Source organism: Anolis carolinensis, chromosome 1 (assembly GCF_035594765.1).
Source record: "Anolis carolinensis isolate JA03-04 chromosome 1, rAnoCar3.1.pri, whole genome shotgun sequence".
Lineage (NCBI taxonomy): Eukaryota > Metazoa > Chordata > Lepidosauria > Squamata > Dactyloidae > Anolis > Anolis carolinensis.
The window spans coordinates 69,663,084-69,686,492 of NC_085841.1; the positions used below are offsets into that span (position 1 = coordinate 69,663,084).

The window sequence follows — 23,409 nt, forward strand, 5'->3', positions numbered from 1 at the left end:
CCACAGTTTTCGTAATAAATAATGTGTTTATGATTAATCTATGCATGGCAAACTGCAACTATCAGGTATCTCACTGCTCTACTTTATAAAAATAATTCCCATGCTTAAAAAAAGTCAGAAAGAGAGAGGGAAAGCCCTCCACTAGGACCAACCAATATTCACTTAATAATATATTTTATCCTAGTGTCTGCTCTACTGTACACATACAACTACTGTGTGTATGTGTGTGTGTATGTGTGTGTGTGTGTATGTGTGTGTGTGTGTGTGTGTGTGTGTGTGTGTGTGTGTGTGTGTGTGTATATATATATATATATATATATATATATATATATATATATATATATTAATGTGTTTGTTCATACAAGATGTCAGTTCTAAACAAAAAAACAAATAGCCAGGGGAACTCATGCATTGTATTTCCAGATTAAAAAGCAGCAGCAGTGTTTTCTAAGCATCTTCTTCTTGTTGTGTAATAGTTTTGTACCCATGTCCTTGTAGAACACAGGTTTGAAACCAGTTTGCATTGTGGGTCAATCTCTAAGCAAATGCTACCACTGATTATGTGGAGTACTTTTATATATCTGTGTGTATTCTTTATAGATCTGTTTAAACTCTTCACATAATATATTGTATTATTCAGGAGCCTGTTTTACTTACTCTGATGCAGTATCTCTACCTAGCTCAGGCCACAATGGTACTATTCAATAATTCACTATTTTTACTGAGGCAGTCTCACTAGAGATGCTGGATCTAGATCTAAGTTCCCAACCTTAACGCATGCCTATTTAAAATGATGTTTTACTCAACTTAGTGGATTCTATTCCCCACAGGGTATAATATTGTTTCCTAAATTAGTTTTTCCTTTGGTTTTAGAAAGCCACCACCTCTCTGAGAATACCCTACAAATAGAATAGCAAAGAAACATGGAAGGGATGATGAAATAGAACAATAAAATTACTGTCAGAAAATATTTTTCAACATTTTCCCCTCCCCAACACCTGTTCTTGTGGTTAGTATGCTGCACTGTGTAACTGCACCACTCATTTAAACCAACAGTTATCTCACGACACCCTAACTTTACTGAAAGGTGACATTTCCTCAATACTTTTTAAATCAAATGAGATTATAGTCATATAATGACAACAAAGCAAGAAGAGTGAAGAAGAGGCAAAGGTTTTGTTTGTTAGATATTTGTAGCTCATCTTTAATCATGAAATAACAGGGCAATATAAAATATAACAATATACAGTAGAATCCCTCTATCAGCAGGGGATAAGGTCCAGGAGCCTCAGTGGATATATAAAACCATGGATAATAGCAAATCCTGTATTTTGGTTATGCATAGGCTAGAATCATAGAATTGTACAGGAGGACCCGGGACAGGTTCATAAGCACTTCTATTGGGAATATTTCTTGGGGCAAAGTTTACAGGTAGGTTTGCCAGAGTCCAGGTCCTGGCCTTTCTTCCCCAGTCTTCAGGGCAAAGAGAATGAATCCAAGAGTGAGAACATTGTCTTGAAAAGTATCGTGTGGCATTATAAGGATCATCTCCCATGCTATTTAACATTTACATGAAACCACTGGGAGAGATCATCCAGAGTTTTGGAGTTTGGTCTCAAATTTATGCTACTGACACACAACTCTATTACTTCTTTCCACCTAAAGCCAAGGATGCTGTCCTGGTCCTAAATCAGTGCCTGTCATCACTAATGGACTGGATGAGGGCTAACAAGTTGAAATTAAATCCAGACAAGATAGAGGTACTCCTGGTCAGTCGGAAGGCAGATCAGGGTACAGCCTGTACTGGATGGGGTTGCACTCCCCCTGAAGACGCAGGTTCACAGCTTTGGGGTGACCCTGAAACCTCAGATGTTGCTGGTGGCCAGGGCACCTTTGTACAGTTAAAACTTACATGTCAGTTGCATCCATTATCTTGAGATGCCAGACTTGGCCATGGTAATCCACGCCTTAGTCACATCCTGTCTGAACTACTGCAACTCTGTCTATGTGGGGCTGCTTTTGAAGATAGTTCAGAAGCTTCAACTAGTTCAGTGATCGGCAGACAGGTTACTAACTGGAGAGACTTATTCCCCTGTTGTGGCAGCTCCACTGGCTGCCAGTCACCTCCTGGGCTAAATACAAAATGTTGGTTATTACCTATACAGCTCTAAACGGTTCGGGCCAGGCTATTTAACTAACTGCACCTCAACATATAAACCAACACAGGCACTGAAGTCAGTGGAGGAAGCCCGCCTCTCAATCCCACCCCCGTCTCAAACACGGTTGGTGGGGACAAGAGAGAGGGGCCTTCTCCGTGATTGCCCCCCTGCCACTGGAAATCCCTCCCTAAAGAAGGAAAAGCATCCCCCTCTCTCATCTCCTTTAAAAAACTTTTTAAAACAATCTCTGCACCTTTACTTATGGAGAGGAGGATTAGAGCATCTTAATATATAACCTCATTACTGGAAATCCACTTTGGCGCTGTCTGGCTGTTTATCATTTTTACATTATTTTAAATAACATCACTCATCATCATTTTATATTATTATTTATTTATTTATTATTCAAACTTATATGCTGCCACTCCCCTAGGGCTCAGGGCGGCTTACAAGAGCAGGCTAAAATCTAACAATTTAAAAACATCTTTAAAACGTCTTTTAAAAATCTTTAAAACACTCCCCCAGGGCTCGGAGTGACTTACAAAACAAGCTAAAATCTAAGCAATTTAAAAACAGCAATAACAGAGATCAAAAGCCTGCCGAAACAGGTGTGTCTTACATGCCCTGCGGAAGACTGATAAGTCCCGCAAGGCACGAACTTCAAGTGGCAGAGTGTTCCAGAGTGATGGCACCACTTTAATGCACTTTAATTCTTTGGATTTTGGCATGATGTAGATGCATATGATGAGGTTTATCATTTTAATTATTCTTTGGTTAGTCATTTAGGTTTATAAGTTTATATTGATGCTATTTATTGTTTTGATCTGTTTTGTTTGTTCATTATAGCACTGAATGTTTGACACTTTTGTTCTGGAAACCGCTCTGAGTCCCCTTGGGGAATAGGGCGGATTACAAATAAAGTTTATTATTTATTTATTTTTTATTTATCCCTAGGTCTCAGAGTTGAGCTCAGAAATGTCAGGGCCTAGTAATCCTAGTTATAGGATGAACCCGAGAAAGAGTGTGAAGCTTTGTTTTGGTTGGAAAATGAATCAAAGAACTGAGCTAAAGGAATCACAAAATTGCTACCACTTTCTAGAAAATGAATATGTGTATATGTTTTAGCACTAAGATTAGGATGCTTAGAGAAGATTTACAGGGACAATTGTTTTTTAAAGCAAGCTAAATGTTAGGTAAAATATGCTAGAGACATAGGCATTTAATTAGAAAGTGTGAATGATTTATTCATGACATAAAATGTGGGATTTTTGTTTGACTACACATTTATTTCAGTAGTTTTAAAATTCTTTTCTTTTGGAAGCAAAATTCATAAACTGTGAAGTAATATTGGGAAATAAAAATCTATGAATCTATAAATAGTGATTTAATTGATCACCCACTAAAGTACTTGCCATTTTAAAAAAATATAATGACAAGAAACACTTTATATTGAACTAAATGGAAGAATATGGACATTGGCACTAAAATAAATGCTCTGTTTAAACCATAACTGGACAGTTGGATAATATATTCTTGCACATCAATAAGAGCTTGGAATGAGGCCGGGATTCCCTCGTCTCCTTGACTGTAAATGGCCTGCTGAATCAGCACAGAATAAGCTGTTAACCTAGAAGAGCATTTGCCTGCACATATCCTTTTCCTTTCCCAGCCATCAGTCTCTTACCACCTTAAGTGAAAAGACTGCATAGCCTAGCTGTTGTTCTAGTTAGAACATGTTGCATTCATGTTTATAACTTTACAATCATTTCTACATGACAGATTATAGTAGTAAATACATCTGATACAAATTTGAGTATCTTTCCTCTTCTTGGCTTTATTTATTCCCTGCTTTTCCAGTTCAGCTTCCAAGTGCTATTTACTGATGTCTTGTATTGCTTTTTTGTTTTGAAAGTTTTATTTACCTTTTTAAAAAGTATTGTTTATTTGAATATTAGTATAGTTAGCCATTTGAAAAAAGGCAGGATATTAATTTAATAAATACAGCCTACTTATACGTAAAAATGCTCCTATATTGTTCTTTCGGACAAAGGAACTATGGAGTTACTGACTCATAATTAGGGGCATAGTTATCATTTCACAACTATTTCTATAATTGTTATAACAAGACAAAATAAAATGATGATTTTATATTATTTTTAAACACATACTGCAAATACATAACAAATGCATATAATGTGAACAGAAATATATTGAAGCAATTTTTCATAGAATCATAGAATAGTAGAGTTGGAAGAGACCTCATGGGCCATCCAGTCCAACCCCCTGCCAAGAAGCAGGAAATCGCATTCAAAGAAGCAGGAAATCGCATTCATTTTGTCATATAAATCACCTTTTGACATTTTATGTTATAGTTCTGCACCAAATATGCGAGAAATTACCATGTGAAGCGTGTCTATCTCTCCACCGCCCTTCCTTTTTCTTCCTATTGATATCTCTCCAAACCCCTTTTCTCCGTTCTTCCTATCTATGTCTCCAAACCGCTTTTCCCACTTTCTTCCTATTGATCTCTCCATCGCCTTTTCTTTTTCTTCCTATTGATATTTCCTTTGTCCTCCCTCCACCTCTCCTTTCCTTCATGACGGACACTACTTTTAATTGCCAAGACTCAGTGCTATGCAATTCTGGGATTTGTAGTTTGGGGAGGCAGTAGCGTTTTTGGCAGAGAAGGCTAAATAACTTGTAAAACTACAGCTCCCAGAATCCCACTGCAATGAACCAAGGCAGTTAAAGTGGTGTTAAACTGCATTCATTCCACAAGGTAAGTACACCCCAAGGAAGATGGTGCAGAATAAACAGGAGAGGCTTCTTGAGGGAAGTGTTCTCTATTTCTATGGTTTTCCTTTCCATTGCTTGGAAGCTTTGGTGTGTTTTTTTTAAGGATTCTAATCACACAGGTACTATAATTTCTACCTTTTCTAACCAAATTAGAGAGTGCACTTTTTTTTATCCCTTCTGACTTACAAATGAACCTACAGACCCTATCTTGTTTGTAACTTGTGGACTGCCTATATGCACATATTGAATAGTTATGTGAGGTCTATCATTTCTATGATACATGTAGCACCATTATTATCTCACTACACCATGAAAACAAATGCACTTATGCAAAACTGTATGTTTTTCCAGGCAACAAGTCATTGCTCTTAAAGTAATGGGTATGCAAACAAATATCTTCAACTCGTTTCTGACAAATCACCACCCTAAAGCAAGCCTATAACAAGGCTTCTTTGGCATATTATCTTTAAGGAGGGTTTGTCACTGCTTTCTTCTGAGGCTGAGAGAATATGACTTGTACAGGATCATCCTGTGGGTTTCCATGGCTAAATAGGGATTTAAACCCTGGAGTGCTCGTCTCACATTCAAGCCATAACTCAACATTGGCTCTCATTAGCAAGCATATATTTCTACCTTATTGGCTTTCTTTCCTGGAAAAGATCTGAGGTTGACATAATGTTCTTGATTAGAAATAATTGTTTATTAATATTCTTCTTCTTTATTCGTTCAGTCGTTTCTGATTCTTTGTGACCTCATGGACGAATCCACACCAGAGCTCCCTGTCGGCCATCACTGCCCGCAGTTCCTTCAAGGTCAAGCCAGTCACTTCAAGGATACCATCCATCCATCTCGCTCTTGGTCAGCCTCTCTTCCTTTTTCCTTCCATTTTCCCCAGCATCATGATCTTTTCCAAGCTTTCCTGTTTTCTCATGATGTGGCCAAAATACTTCAGCTTTGCTTCTAATACCCTTCTCTCTAGTGAGCAGCCGGGCATTATTTCCTGGAGGATGGACTGGTTGGATCTTCTTGTGATTCAAGGCACTCTCAGGATTTTTCTCCAGGACCAAAGTTCAAAAGCATCTATCTTCCTTCGCTCAGCCTTCCTTATGGTCCAGCTCTCACATCCATAGGTTATTATGGGGAATACCATTGCTTTCACTATGCGGACCTTCGTTGCCAGTGTGATGTCTCTGCTCTTCACTATTTTGTCAAGGTTGGCCATTGCTCTCCTCCCAAGAAGTAAACATCTTCTGATTTCCTGGCTGCAGTCTGCATCTGCAGTGATCTTCGAGCTTAAAAATATAAAATCTGTCATTGCCTCCACGTTTTCTCCCTCTATTTGCCAGTTATCAATCAGTCTGGTTGCCATAACCTTGGTTTTCTTGATGTTTAACTGCAACCCAGCTTTTGCACTTTCTTCTTTCACCTTGGTGATAAGGCTCCTCAGCTCCTCCTCACTTTCAGCCATCAGAGTGGTATCATCTCCATATCTAAGGTTAATGTTTCTTCCAGCAATTTTAACTCCAGCCTTGGATTCGTCAAGCCCCGCACGTCGCATGATGTGTTCTGCGTACAAGTTGAATAGGTAGGGTGAAAGCATACAGCCCTGCCATACTCCTTTCCCAATCTTGAATCAGTCTGTTGTTCCGTGGTCTGTTCTTACTGTGACTACTTGGTCTTTATACAGATTTCTCAGGAGACAGACAAGGTGACTTGGTATCCCCATACCACCAAGAACATGCCACAATTTATTATGGTCCACACAGTCAAAGGCTTTAGAATAGTCAATAAAGCAGAAATAGTTGTTCTTCTGAAACCCCCTAGCTTCCTCCATTATCCAGTGGATATTGGCAATTTGGTCTCGTTCCTCTGCCTTTTCTAAACCCAGCTTGAACATCTGGCAACTCTCACTCCATGTATTGCTGGAGTCTGCCTTGCGTCCCCAATATTACCTAGTACCTGTGTCTCAGCAGTAAAATGATATGTCAAATGATATGTGGCTGTATGGAGTCACAAAAATGACTGTTTGCAGGGAAAAACTACAACCTTGTAAACAGAACATATACAAAACTTATTTCAAACTCTTATATGCTTTTATCTCTCCCCTTCTCTTAAGATTACCCCAAAATATATCTGTAGCACTTGATATCTAGTGTGTGTTGGTGTACCATATTTATAAATGCCTTTTGAGGTACCAAACTATGTTCTCCAAAATGTCAAGATTAAAACATTGTAATCCCACTATTCACAATACACTGAATGATTGAGGTTTATTTATTAGTTTTATTTACTACGAGGGGTCCAAGACATAATATTCATTCATCCCTTCTTCTCAGAACAATCATACAAAGGTGTTTTTTTTGTTTTTTTATCTTTTTTTTTTCCTTTAAGGGGGGGAGTTATTCTTTCTCCCCCTTACTATATATATTTATTTTTTTTATTTTTTTCTATCTTTTTTCTCTCTCTCTCTCTTTATCCTGTTTTTCTCCTTATGTCTCTTCACCTACTTTCCCCTCCCCACCTCTTTGCACTAGCCCCACCAATTTTGTTTTCCTCGCTTTCGCTGTATCTACACTTATAAACCAATAAAAATTATATATATATATATATATATATATATATATATATATATATATATATAAGAACAATCCTACAAAGCAGGTTAGACTGAGAGATAGTAACTGGCCCTTTGTCACCCAGAGAAGACTCTGACCAAATAGGGATGTGACTCCAGATTTCCCAAGAACTAGTCCAATATTCCAATAACTGAAAATTTTACTTTTAAAGATTCTGAACATGTCAAACAGTCACACAGGGCCCATTTTCCTGGGCCAAATAAGCCAGTTGATGGGTAAATGGATTCCATGGTGTAGAATGTCCATTCACCTTAACATGGGAGAAAATCACTTAATGCAGCATTGTCCCATGATAGAAAAAGTCACAGATAATCCAGAGCTTCCCTGAAATTACGGAGCTCATCTGGGTTTTGGGCTTTGGGAAGTGACTGCAGCTGCCTACACCATTATCCTGCTTTGCCAAGGGGATGACACATATCTTATTCCATTTGTTCTGAGCTTTTAGCGTCCACTGGGCACAAACATGGCACTGTTCACTGATTAGTGGCTGGAGTGACACTAGCCAGAACAATGAGGCAATTGGAGAAGGGAGAGGTGAAGGACGTTTTCCTCCTCTTCCCCCTGTCATGTTACTTCATTATTCTGGCTATCATTATTACAGGTGTCAAGCAATGACCAGCACCATTTTCATGCCCAGTGGGATCACAAAGCCCAAAACAATGGGGACAAGGTAAGGATGGTAGTCCAGCTGCAGCAAACTGGTTTCAGTACTGTCGGAGCATGCAGATGCCATCCTGCCTCCAGGTTTCAATAGTTTCATATAATTATTATGGTTTCAATAGTTCCATATTGAAATCTTTATAATAATAATATGAAATTAATTTTAGATATTCTTGTAGAAATCTATTACATGCATTTTTTTAACAAAAATTGCAGAGCTTCATCACCATCAAAGTAAATATTTTACTGTTCTTATTGACATCAGACAGAAATGTCAACTGGACTATTGCTCAAGCCTTCAAGAAACATTTGTTAGTTTTGACTGCAAACCTGTAACTAGGGTGTAAATGTTTGATATGTTTGCTGTGTGACAAGATAATTAATAATTTCATGATTACCAAAATATCATCAAGATAAATCATCTTTATCTTGCACCAAGACTCTTATGTGTTTACATTTTAATAAACCTCTGGTAGATTAAATTAGAAATATTTCCAGCATGATCTACTCAAACGTTCAAAGAACGAAGCATGTGGCCCCCAAGGTCTCCTACCCATAATGGTTAATTCTTAGGAATACCCCCTACACTGTTTACAGATATGGTCAAATAATTAGCACATACACACAAGAAAAGTCATTTCATAACAAAAATAATTAAATAGAAGAGCAGGTTAAAGATCAGCATTCATTTTTCAAATTAAATTTAAAAGCCTGCTCTAGTTACTTAAAAGATTGGCAAGTTTTACAAATAACATCACTGAGCCTTTTGGAGAGAAACACTGCTGCATTAGAATGAAGTCATTAGGCAATACATTTATTTTGAAGCCAATTAACCTTTTGTCAGAGATGTCGGAACCATAATGGTTTCAGCAGTGGAGGTCAGCCTCTAACAGGGGCACGTATGACAGCGATTACGCTGTCTGACATATGCTGCAGACTGGAAGTGCAGCCGTTGAATGAGAATCTGCCTTCGTTTGTATTCTGCTCTGCATTTCAAGGGAGCAGACGATCTTGACCTATCCATTTAGGTAATTAAAGCTTCCATTTGGAACTGTCCTGCAGGAAGGTGAAATTTGGGGGGAGATAAATGGCTGCTGTTCACTGTATCCAGCCACTTCCAACATTTGATGGACTGCCTGAAATAGGCTGGGTTGCCAGGTCCTCATAAAAATAGAGATGAATTGAGCGGGAGACAATCCTCTAAGGCAAAGCAACTCTGTCATCTTCCTTTTTGCAGTATATAATTTAATTGTTAGCCAAGGTAGATGGCTGACTCAGGAGGCCACTCTCTAACTGCTCCCCCACCATCTTCTATTTGCTAAGAAATTACTCCACTTTATTTACTTATAAGCCAACGTTTTTTGGCAATAAGGGATGTCACTTCAATAAGCACAGCTGGCTGTCACAGCTGCGCCCTGACTTACCTTCCAGGCTATTTTGTTTCCTTTTGTATCATGCTCAAGGGCAATTGGGAAGTCACCTCGTTCATAAAACTTGCGAAAGGCTGTGGGCTTTGTTGGTCTTTCTTTAAATGCTCCGGCAGCTGGGGGACCTTTCACCTAAGACAACATTAACAATAATAATAATTTTAAAACCCTTCATGCAAAATTTACTCATGTAAAGATTTTTTAAATTAAATTAGTGATTTAATTCAAGTGCTGTAGAGACCAGAGTACAATGCTTTTCATACAATGGCACTGATATTCATGTTCCCTATAATATACTGCATTTGTGGCAGGCTTTTATTAGATGGAGAAAAATATTTATAGGAAGCATAGTTTTTAAAATATTTTTTAAGATTTTATTTGTGGTTATATTACTTAATGTATTATAGGGGGAAGTGCTACTTTATTTAATACAGTGTTACAATGTAAAGTGTTAGCCAACAGATGTAAAATTTGTGAATATTTTATTGCTTAATATAATTAAATATACTTTGAGGGTGATATACACATGGAAGAACTCAGTCACAACACTGCACCCCTAAACATATGAATGAAGCCAAAATATACATCACACAGTATGTCTAAAGCAATGGAAATATACACTAGGAAACAAGTACGCTATACAAGAGCAAGATGAGCAAGACAGGGGTTCAGAGCTGGAATAGGACTTACTGAACTAACCCTCCTGTATGTATCCGTATTTCAATACCATGATGAGGTTTTCAGAGCACATTTTCTTATCTTGTCTATGATAATGCCATCCTTATAAATAACAACTGCCATTCAGAAGCAAAATTTATCTGTGAGAAGACAACTTTTATTTATTTTAGAAGAAAAATATATGATTGAACTTGTCGCACCTTAGCACTGGTTCACCTTGCTACAACATACACACTCCACCACAGCAGGCTTGAGTTTTCCAGTTTATTGATAAACTTAATAAAAAGCAATAGAGAAAGCAATAATCCAATTGCGAGTGCAATCCATGAAACAGAGTTCAGAGTCTTCATAGATAAAAGTACAGAGTCCCAAAAATAGCAAGGCAGTTCCGAGGAAACCAGGTAACATGAGCTTCAAAAGTATAATCCAAACACAGATTCTAAACATGAGATGAGGCATGAACCAAAACTAAGCAAAAGTTGAATCTCCAACAGTGATGTTGCTCTGACTGAAATCTTTCCAAATTACATTTCCTTTTAACCCTCCTTGCAAGCTAGAAACACATTCCTCTGGGCTCTAGCTCCCCCACGCCTGCCTCCAATTCTCATGGAGCGCCTGGGGCCTGATCTCAACTTCAACCTGGAATCCCTGTCTAACAAGAATTCATCCCCCTCATTGCCATCTGGGCTTTGTTGATATTGACAATTATCAGACTCTCGTGAAAGGTCATCCTTATCAAAAACTTCAGCAGCATCTCTACTTAACTCAGAGCTTTCCACATTCCCCTGTTCTGTCTGTTTTTCTAAGCCATCGACACTTCCCAAATCCACCTGCATTTCAGAATCGTCAACATTTTCAGGGACAAACTGCTGTTCAAACTGCTGTTCCACATTTTCTGGAACAGACTACTGAAACCCAAATTCCCTTTCAAAACCCCCTTCATCATTAGACTGAACCACAACAGAACTAGTCCTAACTAGTCCTCTAATCATACATATACAGAATATACTATTATCTTTATTTTCTAACTTAAATTTTAACGAGAGGTTGCATCACTTCTAAATAAGTTGTCTCCTTCATAATAAACATTTTAAAAAGAATAATGTACAACATGAAAAATACAGCTTCTGAAATTGACTTCTTTTTCTCTAAAAAAATATCATGAGCAAGATCCAACATAATTGCTATGTAAATCCAAAATGTTTGCATACACAGAATGAGAACTTTGTTTGTAGGAAGAGTATTTCCATTAGTTGATTTCTACTTCTGTTAGTGGAAACTACTCCAGCGATGGAGCAACTATCTTGCATGCCTGCAACAATTTGTTGATTGCATGCACATGGATGAACTTATAAAAAATAGTAAAGAAATATTAGCAACAACACCTAAATCTTTCCAGAACCATCTACTGATGGTACAACAAGAAGGCTTGGCTGGACCTACACTGTCATATAATACAGTTCAAACTATATTACATGGTAGTGTAGATTTAGCAAAAAATGATGTAAATGCCGAAAATTCCCTTGTCTCCACAAAGAAACCAATACATTTTTTCTCAAATAATAGGTTCCAATCTGTAAAGATCCTTTTGGCTTGGATTTGAATTTATTTTCTTACTCATGTTCAAGCATCATCTCAATCTTAAATTCTTTAAGAGGCTTTAGCAGGAAATTCTACCATTCTTCAGAAAATCTGATACAAATACCAAGCAGCTCTCTACATGTGGTTCGACTGCAACTCTCATGATCCAGGGCTATGCTTGCTCATTATGGCCAATTGGAGTTTGTCCAGCAATATTTGGAAGGCCACAAAATTCATTTCCCACAACTAGAAGATACCAATAATGACCTTGATTCAAGGACTTCTGTACAAATAACAGAGGCAATGTAATGGGAATACCGTACATACTTGAGTATAAGCCGACCCTAATATAAGCCAAGGCACCTAATTTTACCACAAAAAACTGGGGAAACTTATTGATTCAAGTATAAGCTGAGGGTGGAAAATGCAGCAACTACTGGTAAATTTCAAACTGAAAATAGATTCCAATGAAATTATTTTGAGGCATCAGTAGGTTAAAGGTTTTTGAATATTTACTGTTTTTCAAAGAAAAACAGTAAACTAGCTCTGTAAGTGGAAAAGTAGGGTCAACAAAAACAATATGGTATTAACAATAACTTAATAATAATAATAATAATAATAATAATAATAATAATAATAATAAACTTCATTTGTACCCTGTCCTATCTCCCCATGGGGACTCAGGCCAGCTTCCAACATAGTAACAGGCAAACATTCAATGCCTATATAAACAATGGAGAGCTAGATATAGATTTATAATTATATATACTAATTTCACATATGCATTTTCCCCTGAAATATTTGCAAATATATTCATTTTCCTCCTGCAATATTTGCAAGCCCCATATATTTATGTTTATATCTATCTAGAAATCTGTGTGTGTGTGTTTGTGTGTGTGTATGTGTGTGTGTGCATTTCCCCTGCAATATTTATAAACCCTATATATCGATATTCATATATATCTATCTAAACATCTCTCTGTATATAGATTATTATATCTGTATAGGATTTGCAAAAACTTGCAAACACATGAGGGGGAAATTCATATATAAAATTAATGTATATAGAAAGATAGAAAGATAGATAGATAGATACAAATATAAAGGTACATAGGGATTGCAAAGGTTGCAGGGGAAAATGCTTATATATATGTAGCAGAGATTAACAAACATTTCAGGGGAAATGCTTTTATAAGATTTATGGATATATATATATATATATATTCTTCTTCCTGACTTGCAAGGGCTTCATTCCCTTTTCAAAACATTCCCTTGGTTAAGAGTGAGGGAGGCTTTGGAAAAGTAAACACTGATAAGGGAGGGGAAGATGAGAGAGAAATATATCATACATTGCAAGCAAAGGCCTCCAGGCTCCATTGCTGACTTGACCTTGACCCGATTATAAGCCGGGGGAGGCTTTTTCAGCTCATAAAAAGGGCTGAAAAACTCGGCTTATCTTCGAGTATATACGGTATTTTATGTATTCCAAAGAACCGTCACTTAATGGGAAAAATCTACATAGAAATAAGAGAGAATGAGAATCCCAGGCCGTACACGTGAGATCATTCTAACAAAGTGCCCATTATCTTGTTAATACAGAAAGCAGATCATTGTTCTGGCATTGGTTTGTATTCATTGGCAACATTTGTTTTAATCCCATAGGTTCTCTAACTTTTTATGTCCCAATTAACTCCAAGAGATAAACAAACCTTAGAAGAAAAAGGCAAGACCTAAAGACTGGGTCTGAGTAAACATAGAAATTAATGTGCTTTCCCCCTTGTTCTGCAAAAAGCACTCCTTCCCAAACTGTGCCACAGAGGCCAAAGAAAATCATTTATATTGACAGGGCACAGAAGATAATGGGCAGAGACCTTCAGGAGGTTTTGTAAATGTGTAAAATCCAACAGATATGCTCAAAGAAAATAATTAATAGTTATGATTTTATGACGCTCGTGGCAATTAAGTGCATAGTATCTTATGATGGTATCATCCATTATTAATTAGAAAAAAGGAAGAAAAAAGAGAAGAACAGTGAAATAAAAGGAAAGAATAACTTCCTTATTATTTCCTTTTATTTCACTGTTCTTCTCTTCTTCCGTAAGAGAAATTTGATTCTCAAGAGTTATTTTTGCATTTAAAATTTCTAAAATATCATGGTTACCTAGCAACATCATATGGATTCACTCATCTTGCCACATATATCAAAACAAGAACAACAACTTGAGACAGATCGAAAGATAGTGAAAGCTACTTATAAATATACATTCTGTAAACCACCATTGTGCAATGGAATAAGTGTCTCCTACGGTAATGTCTCCAGAAAAAATAATATAAAAATTAAAGTTTAATTTTTTTAATCGCAAACATTATCAGTGGATAATTAGAATCAATGCAGATGTATTCCTAGAAGTATTTGATCATTTAAGACCTATATTTGTTCTGCTATAAAGAAGTATGAGAATTTCAAGAAGATAGCTCTTTTAAAAATATTGTTCTGGCAAATAAGAGACATGGAAAACAAGAGGAGACTTATAATAAAATTAATGTTTAAAGCTGTGAGTTACTTGATCTCCTTAGTCAACTGGGATTAATAAACAAAGTTTAATTGAAGTACATTTATAGATATATCTTAAAAACTAGCAGAAGGAAGTTCAAAGAAGACCCACACCTACTACCAACAAATTGGTCTTTGAACATTACAAAAAAAGAAAACTTATTGATTATCTCCTGCTTTTCTACTGAAGATGCCAAGAGCAGCATATACTTTTAAAACTGCCTAATACACAGAATTATAAAATATGACTTACTTATCAGCTGCAAACTGGAAACAAAAGAACAATGACAAACGCTTGTGAAGCAAGAAGAGTGATTATGATTACTATTATTTTTTACTATTCGTCTTTTGGTTTGCTACTCATACAATTTTCCTCTGTCTTCATGATTTATCTGAACCAGTCATTTCAGTATTCTATCATGTGCAGATATATCCGGATGAGGTTTAGAGAATAGGTATCGGAAAGGTAATTAAGTTCTTACCCACCTAAGAATTAATAGAAAATAATGAAGGTAGAATAAGTTGACACAGAAGTAAACCCCACTAAATTACACAGGTCTTGCTTCCAGGGCCATGTGCCCCACATACATAATAAGGCTTACTGAACACAAGAAATCCTATTTCTAAATAGAAATCTACAGTATGAACTGTAGCCATTTGTTAACAGGTCCACCACATTTATGAAGGAGAACACTATTACTTGGATAATAACACTTTCATAGAATCATAGAATCATAGAATAGTAGAGTTGGAAGAGACCTCAAGGGCCATCTAGTCCAACCCCCCGCTAAGAAGCAGGAAATCGCATTCAAAGCACCCCCGACAGATGGCCATCCAGCCTCTGCTTAAAAGCCTCCAAAGAAGGAGCCTCCACCACGGCCCGGGGGAGAGAGTTCCACTGCCGAACAGCCCTCACAGTGAGGAAGTTCTTCCTGATGTTCAGGCGGAATCTCCTTTCCTGTAGTTTGAAGCCATTGTTCCGTGTCCTAGTCTGCAGGGCAGCAGAAAATAAGCTTGCTCCCTCCTCTTTAGACTTTAAAGTCTGTTTAATCTATTTGTAGTTCAGAAGTGAACAATAGCTGGATTACTTGCTTCATAACTCTCATTATGCATATAAATAAATAAATAAATAAATAAATATCCCTGGCATTCTTTTATTCAAGTAACAAATTGCATTGATGTAATAGGTCTATTTAAAGCCCGACTAAATCTAAATCTAATCAAGTGTATTTAAAATTTTCTTATTAATAAATCCTTATTCCTATTAATAGTATGGAGACTAAACCTAATAAAGTTGGTCATGATTGAGCATCTACTGCCGTATACGTATACAGGGTGTTTGAAAAAGAACTCCCTAGTTTTAATGTGTTTTAACTTAAAACTAGGGAGTTCTTTTTCAAACACCTTGTATTTCAGCGTAAATCCCATTGAACTTGACAGAATTTACTGTTTAGAATTGCACTAAAGGTGCCAATTGAAGTATTCTCGTCCATGGGTTTCATGGGACACCCAACCCCCAGTCTATCTCTGTGCAGTAGAAAGCAAGGCTCTCAAGAAGCTGTGTATTGGACGATTGGACGTAAGGGTGTAAGGCTTGACAGGTAAACGCAGAGAACGGAGTGGAAAAAGAGGAAAAGAGCGTGAGGAGATAAGCGATCTCTGGTTAAAGAGGAGGAAAGTGGTAGCGACGTGGACGACGAGGGACACAAGAAGATGGCAGGGACAAGACCAAAATTGGACAACAGCAAGATTGCAGGAAGAAGACCTTCACAACCAGAAGAGGTTAGCTTGAGAGACATTTTGAAAGAGATTCAGAGACTGGCAACGAAGCAGGATGAGTACCAGCAAGAAGCCCAGATAAAAATGGACAAACAAACTATTCAACAAAGGGAAATATGCGAGGAACTTCTTGAAATGAAAAAAGAATTTAGAGAGGAGATGGGATTGTTGAAAAAGGAAATGATGAAGACAAATAAGGAGATTAACAACTTAAAAATGGAAAATATGAAATTAGTCAAACAACAAAATACCCTACAAAAAAAGATGGATGATTTTGAACAAAAAAATGATAAACTTGAGAAATTAGAAAAACTACAGGAGAAACTTGAACAAAACGAGAGGGAGTTTCAGCTACGCTTCCGAAATGTGCAGGAGGAAGCAAAAGAAGATACTCGCCAGTTGATAACTAAATTGTTAGCTAATCTCCTAAAACGAACAGAAGAAAATATGGACAATGAGATTGACAAAATCTATCGAGTTCAAACTAACTTTTCCAGAAGAAATAAAGTGGCGAGGGACATTATTGTCCATTTTGTAAAAAAAAGGATAAGGGACGAAATCCTGATTCAAAACAGCCGAAACCCATTGTATTACAAAGGTAAAAAAGTGATTGTACTAAAAGAATTCCCTCAAGCAACATTAAACAGAAGGAGGAAGTACTTTTTTCTGACTGATGAACTGAAACGGTTGAAAATAAGATTCCGTTGGGAGAAAAAAGAAGGAATAATGGTCACATATAAAGAGGAAAAGCACTGGTTAACCTCAGAAGATAAGGCTAAGGAGTTTTACAAGAGGTACATAAAGGGAAAAAGTGAAATACCTTCAGAAACCACTCCCCCCTCAGTCAAAAGAAAGAAAGCTAAAAGAGCGAGATACCATTCGGAGGAAAAACAGAAGCTTAAAACGGACTCATTCTATAAACTAGTAAATGTGTCAGATGAGGGGGAAGAGGGGAGCTCTGAAGAAGAAGAAGAAAGAGAGGACAAGGAAGCGGAAGAAGAAGAAGAGGGAATAGGGTCGGAAAAAGAGCAGGAATTGGAGGAAGACAAAGCGCAGATGACATCAGATAATCCCCATGAAAACGAGAATGAGTAAGAATGTTGTTCTAAACCATTTAAGAATATATTCTAACAATATAAACGGTTTGAACTCCCCAATTAAAAGAAGAAATTTAATGTCCCAACTGGGGAAAAAGAACTATGACATTACGGCTTTACAAGAGACCCACATTGCAGCCAAACATAGTGTACATTTGGTGAATGGGAAACTGGGAAGAGAATTCATCTCATGTGATTCAACTAAAAAGAGGGGTGTGGTATTATACATCAAGGAAAAGGTCTCTCCTACACTACAATTTAAAGATATGGAGGGCAGATACATAGCAGCAACAATAGTACTCAACCACCAAGTTATTCTTGTTTGTAATATATATGCTCCGAATGGTCCTAAAACAAAATTTATAGGAGAATTGAGGAAACACATTTCAGAGGTAAAATTTGACCACTTGATTCTTTTAGGAGATTTCAATGGAATTTTGGACTCCAACTTAGACACTAGTAAGAAAATTATGAGTAGGAATTATGAAAAAGCGAGACTTCTCCCAAATAACTTTATAAAATTGAAAGAGGAATTTGATTTACACGATGCCTGGCGATACCATAACCAAAATGAACGTGATTATACATTCTATTCGGATAGACACAAAACCTGGGCAAGAATTGACATGATTTGGCTCTCTAATTCACTATGCACCAGAATAGAAGAGATAAAAATACAACCTCGGGACAAATCAGACCACTGTCCTGTTATCATTAGTATAAACAAAGGAAGAAACAGCTACAAATGGAGAATGGATGAAAACTTATTAAAATTGGAGGCAGATATAAACAAGAATAAGAACCTAGTAAAAGAGTTCTTTGAATTGAATAATACACCAGATATAAAAGAACAAATAATGTGGGACGCTTTTAAAGCCGTTTTGAGAGGACATTTGATTCAACAAAAAGTGGAAAAAATAGAAAGAAGTATAAAGAAATAGAGGATATTATGAAAGTAATAGGGGGATTGGAAGACCAACTGAAAAAACATCCGCTTGATACGGAAAAAATAAAAGAGTTAAAATTTTGGAAGAACAAGAAAACAACACTAGAATTAGAGAATATGGCAAAACAATTAAAGTATATAAAACAACACAACTTCGAAAATGCGAATAAACCAGGAATCTGGCTTGCGAGAAAACTAAGGAAAAAGAAACAGCAACAATACATATCTAAGATAACCAGGGAAGGGAAAACATATGTAACGGATGAGGAAATTCTAGGAGCGTCCAGAGAATTCTTTGAGGAACTGTATAAAAAAGAGGAGGTAAACCCAGACAAAATATCCCAATACTTAGGAGAGTTGCAACTCCCCAAAATAACAGAGCAACAGAGAGAAAGTTTAAATAGAGAAATAACAATAGAAGAAATTAGAAAAGCGTTAAAAACAATGAAACCAAATAAGGCACCGGGACCAGATGGTTTTCCAGTATGCTTTTACAAGATATTACAGGAGGAAGCTATACCGCATCTACAGAGAATTATGAATAAGGTGTTAACAGAGGGGGTGATCCCGGATTCTTGGTCCCAAGCAGATATAGTTGCTATTCCAAAAGAAAATGGAACCTTAACTGACCTAAGAAATTTTAGACCAATTTCCCTACTCAACTCAGACTATAAGATCTTTACAACGGTACTCGCAAACAGATTCAAAGAATTTTTACAAAATTGGATAGGCCCTGAGCAAAAAGGTTTTTTACCAGGTAGAAATATTAGTGAAAATCTAAGATGTATAGTTGATATTATCGAATATTATGAATGTCACCATGAGAAAGAAGTGGCATTATTAGCCATAGACGCGGAAAAAGCATTTGATAATTTGAATTGGACTTTTTTTAAATTATTGTTGAAAGAAGTAGATATAGGATACCAGTTTTCGAATGCTATCGAAGCAATTTATAATAAACAGGAGGCGAGTCTATTGATTAATGGACAACAGACAAAGCCTTTTAAGATAGAAAAGGGGACAAGACAAGGCTGCCCTCTGTCACCACTTATTTTTATTTTTGCATTGAACACCTTAATTATCAACATTCGTAAAGACCATGATTTAAAAGGAACAAAAATAAGAGGCCAAGAGTATAAGATCCGCGCCTTTGCAGACGATATAATTTGTATAATTGAAGAACCAAAATATCAAATAAACAATTGGATCAACAAAATAGAGGAATTTGGAAAACTAGCAGGACTAAAAATAAATAAATTAAAATCAAAAATTTTGACTAAGAATATCACTAAGCAAAACCAAGAAAAACTACAAGAGTCTACTGGTATAAAGGTAACATCGAAACTTAAATACCTGGGCATTATATTAACAACGAAGAATTCTCAACTATTAAAGAACAACTATCAAGTAAAATGGAAGGAGATCCAAAAGGACTTGGAGCAGTGGAAATTTATGAATATCTCTTTATTAGGCCGAATAGCAGTTATCAAAATGAATGTTTTGCCAAAATTATTGTACTTATTCCAAAATCTACCAATTATCAGGAACACAAAAATTTTTACCGAATGGAATAGAGATATATCTAAATTTATATGGAAAAATAAAAGACCTAGGATTAGATACACAGTGCTGACAGATGCAAACAATAGAGGGGGCTTTGGGATGCCGAATTTAAAATTATATTATGAAGCGTGCGCCCTGAAATGGGTTAAAGACTGGATAAACTTGACAGATGAAAGCATTTTGACATTGGAAGGGTTTGACCTCCGTAGGGGCTGGCACGCTTATTTATGGCAAGATAAGAGACAAATAGAAAAGAATTTCGGCAACCATTTTATCAGGGCCTCGTTAATAAAAATATGGGAAAGGTACAAAAATCGTTGTCACAGTAAAACACCCTTGTGGGTCTCATCATTGGAAGCGAGTCAAAGATATATCTTAGGTTGGAAAGTCTGGCCAAGATACAAGGACATACTAAAAAAATCTGAAGGTATATACATAATGAAAAACATAGAAGAATTGAGAATTAAATTCAGGAATTTAACTTGGTTTCAGTATGCCCAACTTAAAGAACAATTTAAGAAAGATAGTTATATGGGATTTTGTGAAAAGGAAGAAACATGGGATAGGATACTACAAATCAGAAAGAATGAGATATCGAGGATCTACAACCTTTTATTGGAATGGTCCACAGAAACTGAATCAGTAAAGCAATGTATGATTAACTGGGCAAGAAATATTGGCCGCCCAATAAAATTTGATGAATGGGAACTAATTTGGAATAAGAAATTAAAATATACATATGCTTGGGATTTAAAGGAGAACTGGCTAAAAATTTTCCACAGGTGGTATATGACTCCTAAAAAATTGGCAACGATGTACAAAAACTATGGAAATAGATGTTGGAAGTGTAAGACACATGAAGGTTCTTTTTACCATCAATGGTGGTCCTGTGAAAAAGTTCAAAAGTTTTGGAGAACAATTCATGAAGAGGCTCAAAAAATATTGGATAAAAAATTTCTTATAAAACCGGAACTATATTTATTAGGTATTGTGGATACCTCAATAGGGTGGAGCACAAATGATGACAAACTTTTCATATATATTTCAACAGCGGCCAGAATAACTCTAGCAAAACAATGGAAGTCTGAACAGATTCCAGAGCTGGAGCAATGGATGGAGAAGATAGACGAAATAAAGAATATGGACAAACTAACTTGGTATTTGAAAGAAACTAGAGGAAAACCAATAAAGAAGACAAATTGGGATAAAGTGGATATGTATTTTCAACAGAGGTATATGCAGAAACGAACCGGGACATTGAAAGAAAGTTAATTTAAAAGTTAAAAATTTAATGCCGATATAAGAGGAAAGAACGGAAGTTTTGTATTGGATCAGCCCCCTCCCTCCCCTCCCTTTCCCTCCCCAACCTTGACCCCCCCCCCCTTTTTTTTTTTTGTTCCCCCCCCCAACACTGTTTATCCCCACTGTAACTCCCCGTTTTTAACTTGCTTTGTATGTTTTCACTATCTGCAAATTATTCAATAAAAATTATTATTAAAAAAAAAAAAGAAGCTGTGTATAGGATTTCAGTATTATCCATGACTGATTGATCAGATTGGGAGCAGAAACCTGAGAGAAATGCAATATATTCTACAAACATGGTTTGGATTTTCAGAACAATGCACTCCCATGCCACATGCCAAAATGCTGTTAAAACACAAAAGAGTATCACAATGAAGATGTAATGTGACACAGTTTTGCCATATAAAATAAATAAGTAATGTTTGTACAAAACCATGAGTATCTGTAAATTAGTTATCTGGATTGTGAGTGACAATTCTAGTGAGGGATAACTAGAGCGGTCTATATTCTATAGTTCAGCTGTTCACTTTGCAGAAAGTCACAGATAAGAAGGAGAAACATGATTTGATTGTGAATCACCACAACTGAAACATGGAAAGTATAATGCAATACAGTTAATGCAAGTCAGATTAATTAGAACTTAGTGACTGTTTTGGAATCCTTGAAAATCTCAAGCATCAGGTTAGAAGTGAAGTCAGTGCAAAAGAATAAACCTCAGTCCTTTTCATCCATTTTTCTGCCATACAGCTAATTCTAATAAGTTGGTTTAAATATGATATCTCAGAGAAATGTGTAGACCAATATGCTGAAGTGACAAAACTAGGGGAAGAAGCAATACAACACTATGGGGCTTAATCATGTTTAATGTACATTTCATACATGCATATTTTTTAAAGGCAAGAAATATATAAAGCTTGCAACATATATAATTCCTATTGATTATCCCTGAATCCCTATTCATTATCACATATATAGACACACACACGTGGATATTTGAAATACAAATGGTCCATTTTAAACTCACTAGTACTTATGTGACTTATCCATGAACATAATGTGATAAAGCTACATGATCTTAACAATTTTTAAAGATTCTATCACTAAGATGTTGTACATTAAATTCTTGGAAGCAAGGTGTCTCAGCATGCAAAGGTACCAATTACAACCATCATTTTCATCTGATGAATATTTTTCATTTTTCATAGGCTCATCCAGCCACATTTATTGCATATACACCTATAGACAGCTTTATTAAACAGCATTTAAAATTTACTCTAGTCCAATAAATTATAAGGATGATTCAAGAGTCTCAATTCCAATGTTTAGCAAGTGTTTCATACATTCAAAGGGGCATCATATTTTTTTAGCAAAGTTATAATATGTCGTTGTTACTCAGGATCTTCAAACTGTGTTTTAAAAGTCGTGCCTAGTATTTCACCCTTGTGCACCACACATGTTAAAAAGAGATTTACCGGGTATCTTTCATCCACAGTAAGAAAACTAAGGGGATTAATTTTCAAATCTGAGTTATTTATTATCTTTAATTCGCAAGTTTACTATTTAAAAGGCAATTTAAGGTCCATTATCAAAGAGATAATAATGCTTTACATAATTTTGTCTTGTCCACAGAATACCAGATATCCCACCATGATGGATGTTCCAAAGAATACACCACCAACAAACCTCTTCTACCAGTAAAGATATGCTAAAATTGCTATAAAAAGGGTGCAAGGGCAGAGCTTCAGGAAAGGCATGAGTAGCACTGGGGAATATCCTTACTGAGAAAGAGCATTAAAATAATTTTAATATTTATATTTATTACCTACCCCTAATTTTTCATTGATGTTAAAATTCATTGTTAATTAATTTTAATGCCATCTAGAGATAACATTTGTACAGCAATTACTATTTTTGTTATTTTATTTCATTTCTGTCCATTTGTCATAATTTTAAATGTTTTAACGTAATGGTTTACCAATTTAAAGAACTAATTATGTTGATTAATTTTCTTTAAACATCAAATTAATTTTATCTAATTACTTTAATGCATTAGCACTATGCCACCATTGTAAAACTCTGATTAGGGTCTAAGCGAGAAACGTGATTGATATGAACCATCACAAAATTGCATGACTCAAACCAATAAAAAATCAGGATATAATTTTTCTTCAAATTTTGCAAGGTCCTTCTCAATTTATTTATTTATTTATTTATTTATTTTCTCTATTTCT

The 23,409-nt window shown here is 36.1% G+C and overlaps 2 protein-coding genes across 4 annotated transcripts in view; one reads left to right on the plus strand and one right to left on the minus strand.

The window, feature by feature from the left end:
• pacrg (parkin coregulated) overlaps positions 1-23,409 on the minus strand; it is a 356,589-nt gene that overhangs the window by 296,304 nt on the left and 36,876 nt on the right. For 2 of the 3 annotated variants that reach the window (XM_062968970.1, XM_003215757.4), the window contains exon 2: positions 9,676-9,810. The exons of the other annotated variant lie outside the window; for it this stretch is intronic. In XM_062968970.1, the coding sequence (XP_062825040.1) occupies positions 9,676-9,810 (135 nt within the window). The remainder of the gene's footprint in view (positions 1-9,675; positions 9,811-23,409) is intronic. 3 annotated transcript variants of the gene reach the window in all.
• Positions 16,894-21,367, plus strand: LOC134297822 (glutamic acid-rich protein-like). Its single transcript, XM_062976514.1, has 2 exons — positions 16,894-17,361; positions 20,928-21,367. Exons 1-2 carry the CDS (start codon positions 16,997-16,999, stop codon positions 20,962-20,964), a joined length of 402 nt encoding a protein of 133 aa, XP_062832584.1. The 5' UTR covers positions 16,894-16,996; the 3' UTR covers positions 20,965-21,367.